Source organism: Chlorocebus sabaeus, chromosome 1 (genome assembly GCF_047675955.1).
Source record: "Chlorocebus sabaeus isolate Y175 chromosome 1, mChlSab1.0.hap1, whole genome shotgun sequence".
Lineage (NCBI taxonomy): Eukaryota > Metazoa > Chordata > Mammalia > Primates > Cercopithecidae > Chlorocebus > Chlorocebus sabaeus.
Genome location: NC_132904.1, coordinates 114556594 through 114568197, shown reverse-complemented (window position 1 = coordinate 114568197; position 11604 = coordinate 114556594). Strand labels below are relative to the sequence as shown.

Genomic DNA, 11604 nt, shown 5'->3' with positions numbered 1-11604 from the left:
CTGGGTTCAAGCGATTCTGCTGCCTCAGCCTCCTGAGTAGCTGGGATTACAAGCACGCACCACCAAATTTTTGTATTTTTAGTAGAGACGGGGTTTCACCATGTTGGTCAGGCTGGTTTCAAACTCCTGACCTTGTGATCCACCTGCCTCAGCCTCCCAAAGTGTTGGGATTATAGGCGTGAGACATGGCACCTGGCTTCACTGTTCTTTTGAGATCATGAAATAGGCACCTGGAAGGGAATAGATGGAACAATTCTGAGGACAGGCCAGCACATTTTCAGGGGCCAGAGCCCGGACTGAATGTCTAGGATCTCAGGCCCCTGTCTCCCTCAGCTAGTCAGTCAGTGAGCCAACAAAAATGTGCAGAGCTCCCATTATGTGCCAGGCACAAGATACAGCAGTGAGAAAGACGGGCATGACTCTGTTCCCAGGTAAGTGACAGTCTAACTGCAGCAGTGTGAAGAGTTTCAGATCCTCGTAGGCCACAGGGGAAAAAGGTCCATTTGTCTCCCCGGGAGGCTCAATATTGCCTGTGAGTCAACTATATTATTATTAATAACTACCCCTTATTGAGCACATATGATGTGTGAGGCACCGTGCAAACATCTTGTTTGAATCCTTATAACGGTGCTAATGGAATAAGACTCTGAAAAATTTCATGGCTGGCCCAGGCCCCACAGGTAGGCAGTATTGGACCCAGGATTCAAATCTCTGGCTGGGGTCCCTAAAGCCCAGCCTCCCACTGACAAGAAGCTGCTAGAGCTGGTGTCCCTGGCTGCCTAGTGAAGGGTCCTGAGAAAGATCAACCTCCATGAGAAGTATAGCTGCTACGGCTTGCGCTATGGGACCGATGGCTTCTCTCAAGGGGCTTCGAGATGTGGTGGTTTTTAGGTGGTGCGTAAATGTAGTTGCATTGTCAATAGGGACGCTAAAGTTCATGCCACCTTTTCCATGTTCTCTACCAGCTCCCTGCTCAGAGATAGAGCAATTTACACCTGCTTCCTTCCTACCCTACCCCTAGCCCACCCCCACCCTAACAATTTCCCATCATCAACGGCAGAAAGCAGAGAAGCAGACATCTTCTAGTTCCTCCCCCACTCTCCTCTTTCCGGTACCTGTGAGTCAGCTGGGGGAGGGCAGCTCTCACCCAGGCTGATAGTTCGGTGACCTGGCTTTATCTACTGGATGAGTTCCGCTGGGAGATGGAACATAGCATGTTTCTGTCTGGACTGGTACTGGCTACCCTTCTCTCCCAAGGTAAAGCTACTCCAGGTGGGTGGGGGAAGGGACCTGAGAGGGACATTACTGTTGGGAGTGAGGCCCACTTGAAAGTGTTTCTTGTCAGGCACGGTGGCTCACACCAGTAATCCCAGAGCTTTGGGAGGCTGAAGTGGGAGGATCCCTTGAGGCCAGGAGTTTGAGACCAGTCTGAGCAACATGATGAGACTCTATCTTTACAAAAAACAAAAGAATGAGCCAGGCGTGGTGGTGCACAGCTGTAGTCCCAGCTACTTGAGAGGCTGACGCAGGAGGGTCACTTGAGTCTGGGATTTCAAGGCTTCAGTGAGATGTGATCATGCCACTGCCCTCCAACTTGGGCAACCCCACGAGACCTTATCTCAAAAAAAAAAAAAAAAAGTGCTTCTTGGTGCTAGCTTCAATTCACCAGGCACCCCAGGGTGTCAGGAGAGCAGGGCCAGGATGTAGCATAGAGTCTGGGAAACAGGCTCTCGGCTTTGACTGACTCCAGCCACGGGTGCATGTGGGCCTAGAATGTCTCTCAGAAGGCCTTAGGCCAGAGATCTGTAGGAAATAGCTCAGTATGTATGTACCTGAATCTGGGACTGGCCATGGGAGCACAACTTCCTGCACTACTCCTTTTAGGGCTGATGGCCTCTGGAATCAGGACTCTTGTTCATTTGGCCATGATTATGTCACCCCTGGAGGCATGTCCTAGCACTCATGGGACTGCTTTAAGAAAGAAGTTAACTTCAGGTTGAGCAGGAGGGAGGGAAGATTTGAGGGGTTGTTACATGGGAGGATTTTAACTCATCTCAGTTTGCCAATTTCAGTTTTAAAATGGAAAGTCCCATGTCCCAGAAACCCCTTCAATGCTAAGCAAACTGGGTCCAATGGTCACCTGATAGTCGACTGCACTAGGACACTCAGGATTTCCACTGGAGACAGATCCCTGAAGAGCACGTGACTGTAGGATGTGAAACATTTGATGTGCTTGTGTCTCCCTGAGTATACATGCATACACTTCCAACCTGCTTCAGAAATGTGAGCAGCAGCTATTTCAGGGTTTTCTAGAAGATGCTCTTGTATCCAAATTTGTGACTGAGTGTGAAGCCCAGGACGAATGAATGTAGACTCCACTTTTCCCTGTGTTTGGAGGCATAGACTGTAGTGCCTCTGTGGCCTGTGGAGATGTGCTCAGGCTTTCAAAGGAACTCACTGCATCTGGAATGTTGCTGCACCCACCTCCAGCCCTAAAAGTCTCCCACAAGACTTGACTTGTGAGGAGCTCTAGGGATGGATTCAAGAATTTTTTTTTCCTGTTCTCCTCCTTCTAACCAAGGGTGGAAAACTGTACCTGGGATTTGCCCTGGTTCCCTTCTGGACCACTGAGCTGGTAATTCAGGAACTGGTAAACCAGCTGGTCTCCATCCACAGCCATCCCTGACCCTGGGAAAGCCTTTAGTATTGAGAGCCCCACTTTCTTGTTTGTTAATGGAGCAGGGGCAGTGAGGAACGATGAGAACAAGAAGCTGAAGTGGGAGTGTTGTAGATGGCTGGAAAGTAGTATTAGATGTTTTCTTGAAGAAAAAATGCAGACATTTCCAACCAAGGAATGTTCTTCTGTCTTTCCATATCTTCCGAGTGCTTCAGTGGTCCGTGCTCCCCCTACTTCTCATCAGTGGTCTGGATTCATTTCCAGGAAAGTGCTTGGATCAATCCTGCTCTGAGGGGTCCTCTTTTGCACCAAGGCCCCAAGACCTGTCCTCTGCTTGAATGGCATCCTCATGTCCCCCTTGACCCCTGAAGTTGATGGGAAACTTTCTGAAGGCTTTTTCTTGTGACTTCTGTCTCTCTTGATAGAAACCATAAACACTCCTGGACCAGGAAAATGGTCTCTGTTAAGTATGAGCTTCCGCAGAACAAAGGGCTTGGTGCAGACCAAAGAGCTGTCTCCAATTGTGATATTTTTTCCCCTTTAGTGAGCCCCTTCGAGATACCTGTAGAGGAACTTGAGGACAGAGTGTTTGTGAAATGCAATACCAGCATCACATGGGTAGAGGGAACGGTGGGAACACTGCTCACAAATAATACAAGACTGGACCTGGGAAAACGCATCCTGGACCCACGAGGAATATATAGGTGTAATGGGACAGATATATACAAGGACAAAGAATCTACTGTGCAAGTTCATTATCGAAGTATGTGCTTCCTGAACCTTTTGGGTTGGAATGGATGGGGCTTCTGGACGTGAGAACTTTCTGGCTAGAGAGGGATGTGGTGATCCCATCTGTTCTCTAAACAAAGTGAGACCACTCTTGTAATGGTACGAGCCAGATCTGGGGACCTTCAAAGTGGAAGAGAGAGCTTAACTCAGCAAGACAGAGCAGTAGGGGTCATGTTAGTGCAGCCTCGGTTGGGTGAGAGGTTTGGCCCACCACCTTGTTCAAGGTCCCCCACAAAGCTGAGATTGCTTCTTGGCTCTTCTCAGGGATTCCTTGGGATGCAGGGTGGAGGAAGGTGTGGCAAGGCCATCACCAGGCCTTTCTCCTAGAGTCTTATTGAAGTTTGGGTTTTGGCATAAGAGATCTAAGGGTTGCCCTGGGAGGCAGAGATGGTTCCCTGATCTTAAAGGCTCTCAACCTCTCCTCTCTCCTCCCTTCCCCCACAGTGTGCCAGAACTGTGTGGAGCTGGATCCAGCCACCCTGGCTGGCATCATTGTCACTGATGTCATTGCCACTCTGCTCCTTGCTTTGGGAGTCTTCTGCTTTGCTGGACATGAGACTGGAAGGCTCTCTGGGGGTTAGTGGAAGAGCTGAGCGTGTGTGTGTGTGTGTGTGTGTGTGTGTGTGTGTGTACCAGTGAGCTTATGCACCACCTAAGGAATGGGGCTGGTGGTAGGTTTAGTCTCAGCTGGGAGTTACTCTTGCAATCTCCTAAAGACTCCTAGAACTTTGACTGTTGAGAGAACTTGTGTGTTCCTATCACTCATGCAGACTTCTGAGGGTGTGGGAGGGTGGATCTCAGTGTCCCATCTGCTAGGCCGTTGATGTCTCTCTCTGGTTCTTCTAGCTGCCGACACACAAGCTCTATTGAGGAATGACCAGGTCTATCAGGTGAGCCTTGAGGGGAAGGAGGGCTGACACTGAATGCTGTTTGCACGTGGGAAGGGTCCTACTGGGGAGTTCATCGCTTGGTGTGACTGGAGAGGTCAGACAGGAACTCTCATCGTTGGGGCCTACTGGGGCCCTTCCTCGAAGAATTCTGACCCTGCCTCCTGACCGTTTGCTCTTCTCCTCTCCTAGCCCCTCCGAGATCGAGATGATGCTCAGTACAGCCGCCTTGGAGGAAACTGGGCTCGGAACAAGTGAACCTGAGACTGATGGCTTCTAGAAGCATCCATTACCAACTGTACCTTCCCTTCTTGCTCAGCCAATAAATATATCCTCTTTTACTCAGCAGGTGCCTGGACTTCTTAAGACTCCTGGGCAAGGCATGGGAGTTGTCCTGACTTGTCTGGGATCTCGCCCTCTTACCTTTCTGTTCCTTCCTTCATCTCCTTCCTTCCTCTGCTCCACACAGACAGTGTGTTGGGTGACTCTCGCCACATCCTGGCTGTCTGGTGTTTCTAGCTCACAGGGCTCCCTGGGTGAAGGGTCTGCACCACCACATTCCCACAGTTACTTGTTGACTCCAGTGCCTATCACAACCCTTTTAGGGTTTTGGCCGCCTCATCCAGCCGAGGGCAGGCTGCTGTGTTTAGAAGCCCAGCCGCACAGAATTTTCTATGACGTCATGAACGGGGGTGGCAGAGACAACAAGAGGCCCTGGGACTAGTTTCTCACCAAGACTCAGAGGGTGTATGTGACAAAGTCCCACTGCTGCTAAGGGGATGACCTCAGCTCTATGGCCCTGCTGACCAGGTGCCACTAGCCGTAAGGAGGTCTTACCTAAGTCCCTTTCGTATCCCTTTCCCCTGTATCATAGGCACCATTTTAGCTTCCTTTCGCCAGCACCTGTCCCTGGCTTGCTCCTGCCTTCTGCATTATAAACTGGGATCAGAAACCATTCACCAATTAAAGCACATTATCCTGCTTCATCTACCTGGAAAATAGGAGTTTGAGACAGTTTTTGTTTGTTTGTTTTTTTGTTTTTTTGAGATGGAGTCTCACTCTGTTGCTCAGGCTGGAGTGCCGTGGCATGATCTCAGCTCACTGTAACCTCTGTCTCCTGGTGTCAAGTGATTCTCCTGCCTCAGCCTCCCGAGTAGCTGGGATTACAAGCATGTGCCACCAAGTTCAGCTAATTTTTGTATTTTTAGTAGAGACAGGGTTTCATCATGTTGGCCAGGCTGGTCTCAAACTCTTGACCTCAAATGATCCACCCATTCAGCCTCCAAAAGTGCTGGGATTACAGGCATGAGCCACTGCACCTGGCTGAGACAGGGATATTTTCAATAGATGCCATCTTCTATTACTTCTAATAGTAGTGGTTCTAGGCTGGGCACAGTAGTTTATGCATATAATCCCAGCACTTTAGGAGACAGAGGCAGGGGGATCACTTGAGCCTAGGAGTTCAAAACCAGCCTAGGCAACATAGCAACGTCTTGTCTCGACCAAAATAAATGAATAAATAAATAAATAAATTAGCTGGGTGCAGTGGTGGGCACCTGTAGTCCTAGCTATTTGGGAGGCTGAGGTGGGAGGATTGCATGAGGCCGGGAATTGGAGGCTGCAGTGAGCTATGATTGTGCCACTGCACTCCGGCCTGGGCTACAGAGTGAGACCCTATCTTAAAAAAAAATAGCCATGGTTCTGAAACTTTGGAGGCCTGAGGGATTTATTAAAAATATAAACGCGGCTGGGCGTGGTGGCTCACACCTGTAATCCCAGCACTTTGGGAGGTTGAGGCGGGCAGATCACAAGGTCAGGAGATTGAGATCATCCTGGCCAACATGGTGAAACTCTGTTTCTACTGAAAATACAAAAATTAGCTGGGCATAGTGACGCACGCCTGTCATCCCAGCTACTTGGGAGGCTGAGGCAGGACAATTGCTTGAACCCGGGAGGCAGAGGTTGCAGTGAGTCGAGATTTCGCCACGCACTCTAGCCTGGTGACAGAGCGAGACTAGATCTCAAAAAAAAAAAAAAAATAATAATAATAATAAATAAATAAATAAAAGTGCTAGAGACACACTCTAGGCAGGGTGTTTCCAGGTGATTCTGAAACAGCCCAAATTCAGAGAGTCTCTAGTTTAGAGGAAGAATTAAGGCCACTTTCTCTCTTATGTCCTTTATGCCTGTTCCTGGATCCCGGAGTAGGGGATTCCTTCTTTTGTTCTCTGATTATACAAATAATTTAAAGAGCCTCCGAAAAGTTTAATGACTGAGAATTTCCTAGACCTGGGTTTCCAAAGGAAGAAAGAATTAGTAACCACATAGCCAGAGAAATGGATGATTCTGCCCACCATCTTCTCAAGACACATAGAGACCCTAATTTTGTGAGAGACAGAACGAATGTCTAATTCACATGTTTCATTCATAGTTCTGAGTTATCCCTATCCTTTTTATCCCTACTCCTGCAGTTGTCCTAACCCAAGATCCTACTTTCCCATTGGATTCTCTACCTTGATCATCCCTTCCATGGCTTGTATCTAACCAACACTCTGGATCCTTTCCACGTTCCACACACTCATAATACCTTGTATTCCTCAAATTCTTTTACATCCCTCATTCCCCAGTTCTCAACATTGGCTGCACATTGGAATCTCCTGGGAGCTTTAAAAACACTGGTGCCTGGCCAGGTGCAGTGGCTCATGTCTGTAATTCCGGTACTTTAGGAGGCTGAGGTGGGTGGATCACTTGAGCTCAGGAGTTCGAGACCAGCCTGGGCAATACTGGAGAAACTCCATCTCTACAAAAATACACAAAAAAATTAGCTGGTGTGGTGATGTGCACCTGTAGTCCCAGACACTTAAGACACTGAGGTGGGAGGATCAGCTGAGCCTGGGGAGGTCAAGGCTGCAGTGGGCCATGATTTCACTACTGCACTCCAGCCTGGGCAATAGAGTCAGACCCTGTCTCAAAAAAGAAAACAAAAGCAAAAAACAGTCATGCTAGCTGAGTGTGCTGGTGTGCACGTGTAGTCCTAGCTACTCGGGAGGCTGAGGCCAGAGGATTGTTTGAGTCCAGGAGTTCAAGGATGGGGTAGTGATCTCCACGCCTGGCAAATTTTTAAGTTTTTTTTTTTGGTAGAAACAGGATCTTGCTTTGTTACCCAGACTGGTCTTGAGTTCCTGGGTTTGATAGATTTCACCAGTGATGTTATCTACGGCTGAAGTGATCCTTCCTCTTCAGCCTCCTAAAGTGCTGGGATTACAGGCATGAACCATCACACCCTCCAAGGTGAAACTTTTTTTTTTTTTTTTTTGATGGAGTCTCACTCTGTCACCCAGGTTGAAGTGCAGTGGCCTGATCTTGGCTCACTGCAACCTCTGCCTCCCAGGTTCAAGTGATTCTCCTGCCTCAGCATCCTGAGTAGCTGGGATTACAGGTGACCACCACCATACCTGGCTAATTTTTGTATTTTAGTAGAGACAGGATTCTACCACATTGGCCATGCTGGTCTTAAACCCCTGACTTCAGGTGATCTGCCAGCCTTGGCCTCCCAAACTGCTGAGATTACAGGCATGAGCCCCTGTGCCTGGCCCAAAACATTTAAATGGAGTTGTTTTAGCTACTCTAAGTCCATTTTAATTGGCTCCTCAGTTACTACAAAAATGTCTGCTGGGATTTTGATCAAGATTGTATTGCATTTCTAGATCAATTTGGGGAGAATTAACATCTTAACAATATTGAGTCTTTTCACACATGAACATATATTTTGCCAGATTTATTCCTAAATACTTTATATTTTTGATGCTATTGTGTGTGCTCTTTTTGTTTGTTTTTTTAGAGGCAGGGTTTTGCTCTGTCACTCAGGCTGAAGTACAGTGGCATGATCACAACTCACTGCAGCCTTGAACTTCTGGGCTCAAGTGATCCTCCCACCTCAGCTTCTCAAGTAGCTCTGGAGCTACAGACATGTGCCACTATGCCTGGATATTTTTATTTTTGTGTAGACACGGGATCTCACTATGTTGCCTAGGCTGGTCTTGGACTTCTGTACTGAAGCGATCCTTCTACCTTGACCTCCCAAAGTGCTGGGATTATAGGTGTAAGCCACTGTACCAGGCTGTATATGGTATTAAAAATTTTTAAATCTCCAATTGTTTATTGCTAGCATATAAAAATACAATTAATTTTTGCATATTAATCAAAATAAAAGGCAAAACTGCTATACTCACTTATTAATTCTAGTAACTTCTTTTGTAAGACCATTGAATATTCTACATAGACAATCATGTTGTCTGTGAACAAAAACAGTTTGTTTCCTTTCCTATCTGGGTGCTTTTTGTTTCTATTACTTGGCTTATTGCACTGGCTAGAACCTCCAGTACAATGTTGAATAGAAGTGGAGAGAGGACATCCTTGCCTTGTTCATGATCTTAGGAGGAAAGCATTGTCTTTCATCTTTAAGTATGTTAGCTGTGGTTTTTCTTAGATGTCCTTTAACAGGTTGAGGAAGTTCTTTTCTTTCTAGTTTGCTGAGAATTTGTATCAAAAATAGGTGTTGGGTATTGTCAAGTGCTTACCCTGCATCCATTGAAATGATAATATGGTTTTACTTTTTTAGTCTGTTAATACGGTAAATTACATTGATGGCACGATATGGTTAAACCAACCTTGTATTCCTGAAAAAAACTCTAGTCATTTTGTATTATTCTTTTGGTATGTTATTAGATTACATTTATTAAAATTTTGTTAAGAAGTTTTACCTCTATGTCATAAGAGAATTTGTCTATAGTTTTCTTTTCTTGTAATGTCTTTGTTTTTGGTATCAGTATCTTAGGGTTTTCCAGAGAGACAGAATCAATGTGATATATATAATATATAATGTATACATATGTGTGTGTGTATCCCATTTTGCTATTGTGAATAGTAATCTTTATTATTTCTTTGTCTACTTTAAATATATAAATAAATATATATAAATATATAAATATATATTTATATATAAATATATATAATATATATAGATATATATATTTCCCATTGGTTCAGTTTGTTTCTCTGAATCCATGGGTTCTGCATTTGTGGATTTAACCAACTGAAGATCAAAAATATTTGGAAATAAAAGGATGACTGCACTTGTACTGAACATATACAGAATTTTTCTTGTCATTATCCCCTAAACAATACAGTACATACTATCAGAGTGAACAGGCAACCTACAAAATGGGAGAGAATTTTTGCAATCTACCCATCTGACAAAGGGCTAATATCCACAATCTACAAAGAACTTAAATAAATTTACAAGAAAAAGTGAAACAACCCCATCAAAAAGTGGGGGAAGGATATGAACAAACACTTCTCAAAAGAAGACATTTATGCAGCCAACAGACACATGAAAAAATGCTCATCATCACTGGCCATCGGAGAAATGCAAATTAAAACCACAATGAGATACATACCAGTTAGAATGGTGATCATTAAAAAGTCAGAAAACAACAGGTGCTGGAGAGGATGTGGAGAAATAGGAACACTTACACTATTGGTGGGACCGTAAACTAGTTCAACCATTGTGGAAGATAGTGTGGCAATTCCTCAAGGATCTGGAACTGGAAATACAATTTGACCCAGCCATCCCACTACTGGGTATATACCCAAAGGATTGTAAATCATGCTGTTATAAAGACACATGCACATGTATGTTTATTGTGGCACTATTCACAATAGCAAAGACTTGGAACCAACCCAAATGTCCATCAATGATAGACTGGATTAAGAAAATGTGGCACATATACACCGTGGAATACTATGCAGCCATGAAAAAGGATGAGTTCATGTCCTTTGTAGGGACATGAATGAAGCTGGAAACCATCATTCTGAGCAAACTATCACAGGGACAGAAAACCAAACACCACATGTTCTCACTCATAGGAGAGAATTGAACAATGAGAACACTTGCACACAGGGTGGGGAACATCACACGCTGGGGCCTGTTATGGGGTTGGGGACGGGGGGAGGGATAGCATTAGGAGATATACCTAATGTAAATGACAAGTTAATGGGTGCAGCACACCAACATGGCACATGTATACATATGTAACAAACCTGCATGTTGTGTACATGTACCCTAGAACTTAAAGTATAATTAAAAAAAGAAGAAAAAAACCCAATGCAGTACAATATTTATATGGCATTTATGTTGTATTAGGTATTACAAGTAATCTAGAGATGATTTAAAGTATATAGGAGGATGTGTGCAAGTTATATGCAAATATTACATCATTTTATATAAGGGACTTGAGCATCTATGGATTTTGGTAGCCATGGGGAGGTGCTGGAACTAATCCCCCACCAAGGGATGGGACAACTGTGTATGTATCCTATTGGTTCTGTTTCTCTAGAGAAATTGGCTTATGTAGCTGACATGTCTAAAATCTGCAGGCTATGTTGGCAAGTTGGAGACCAAGGGATTTGCTGTTGCAACTCTCCATAGACAATCTAGAGACAGATTTTCCTGTTATTCACATGACCTCAGTTTGTTTTCTCTCAAAGCTTTCAAGTGATTGGATGAGGTCCACTCACATTATGGAAAGTAATCCACCTTACTCAAAGTCTACTAATTTAAATGTTAATCTCATATATAAAAATACTTTCATAACAACATACTGATGTATTAAGCCAAATATCTGGGCCTAGCTAAGTTCACACATAAAATTAACCAGGGTAATCAACACAGGTTAAATCTGGTCTTCAGAGAACGAGTTGGAATAATTCCTTCTTCAATTTTCTTGAAGTGTTTGTGTAGAATTGGTATTATTTCTTCTTTAAATGTCTAGTAGATTTCACCAGTGATGCTACCTAGGTCTGAATTTCTTTTTTAAACTACAAATTCAATTTATTTAATAGATAAAGAGCTATTTGGGCTATATATTTCATCATCAGTGAGCTTTTTCAAGGACTGTGTCCATTTTATCTGAGTTGTGAAATTTATTGGCACGATTGTTCATAACTGTTAGGGGCTGAATGTTTGTGTTCCCCCGGAATTCCTATGTTGAACTCCTAACCTTGAATGTGATGGCATTAGAAGGTGGGGCCTTTGGGAGAAGGTGGGGCATGGTGGCTCACGCCTGTGATCCCAGCACTTTGGGAGACTGAGGTGGGCAGATCACTTGAGGTCAGGAGTTTGAGACTATCCTGGACAACAGGATGAAAGCCTGTCTCTACTAAAAATACAAAAATTAGCTGAGTGTGGTG

The 11604-nt window shown here is 44.7% G+C and overlaps 1 protein-coding gene across 2 annotated transcripts; it reads left to right on the top strand.

Moving 5' to 3' along the window:
- Positions 1–1104: 1104 nt before the first annotated feature.
- Positions 1105–4698, top strand: CD3D (CD3 delta subunit of T-cell receptor complex). 2 transcript variants are annotated; one of them, XM_008021049.3, is made up of 5 exons: positions 1105–1257; positions 3222–3440; positions 3911–4042; positions 4313–4356; positions 4546–4698. In XM_008021049.3, the coding sequence occupies exons 1-5, from the start codon at positions 1203–1205 to the stop codon at positions 4609–4611; spliced, it is 516 nt and encodes a 171-aa protein (XP_008019240.1). In that variant the 5' UTR covers positions 1105–1202; the 3' UTR covers positions 4612–4698. The 2 variants fall into 2 exon arrangements, with proteins under 2 accessions (XP_008019240.1, XP_037861071.1); XM_038005143.2 differs by having other exon boundaries at positions 1118–1272.
- Positions 4699–11604: the final 6906 nt, after the last annotated feature.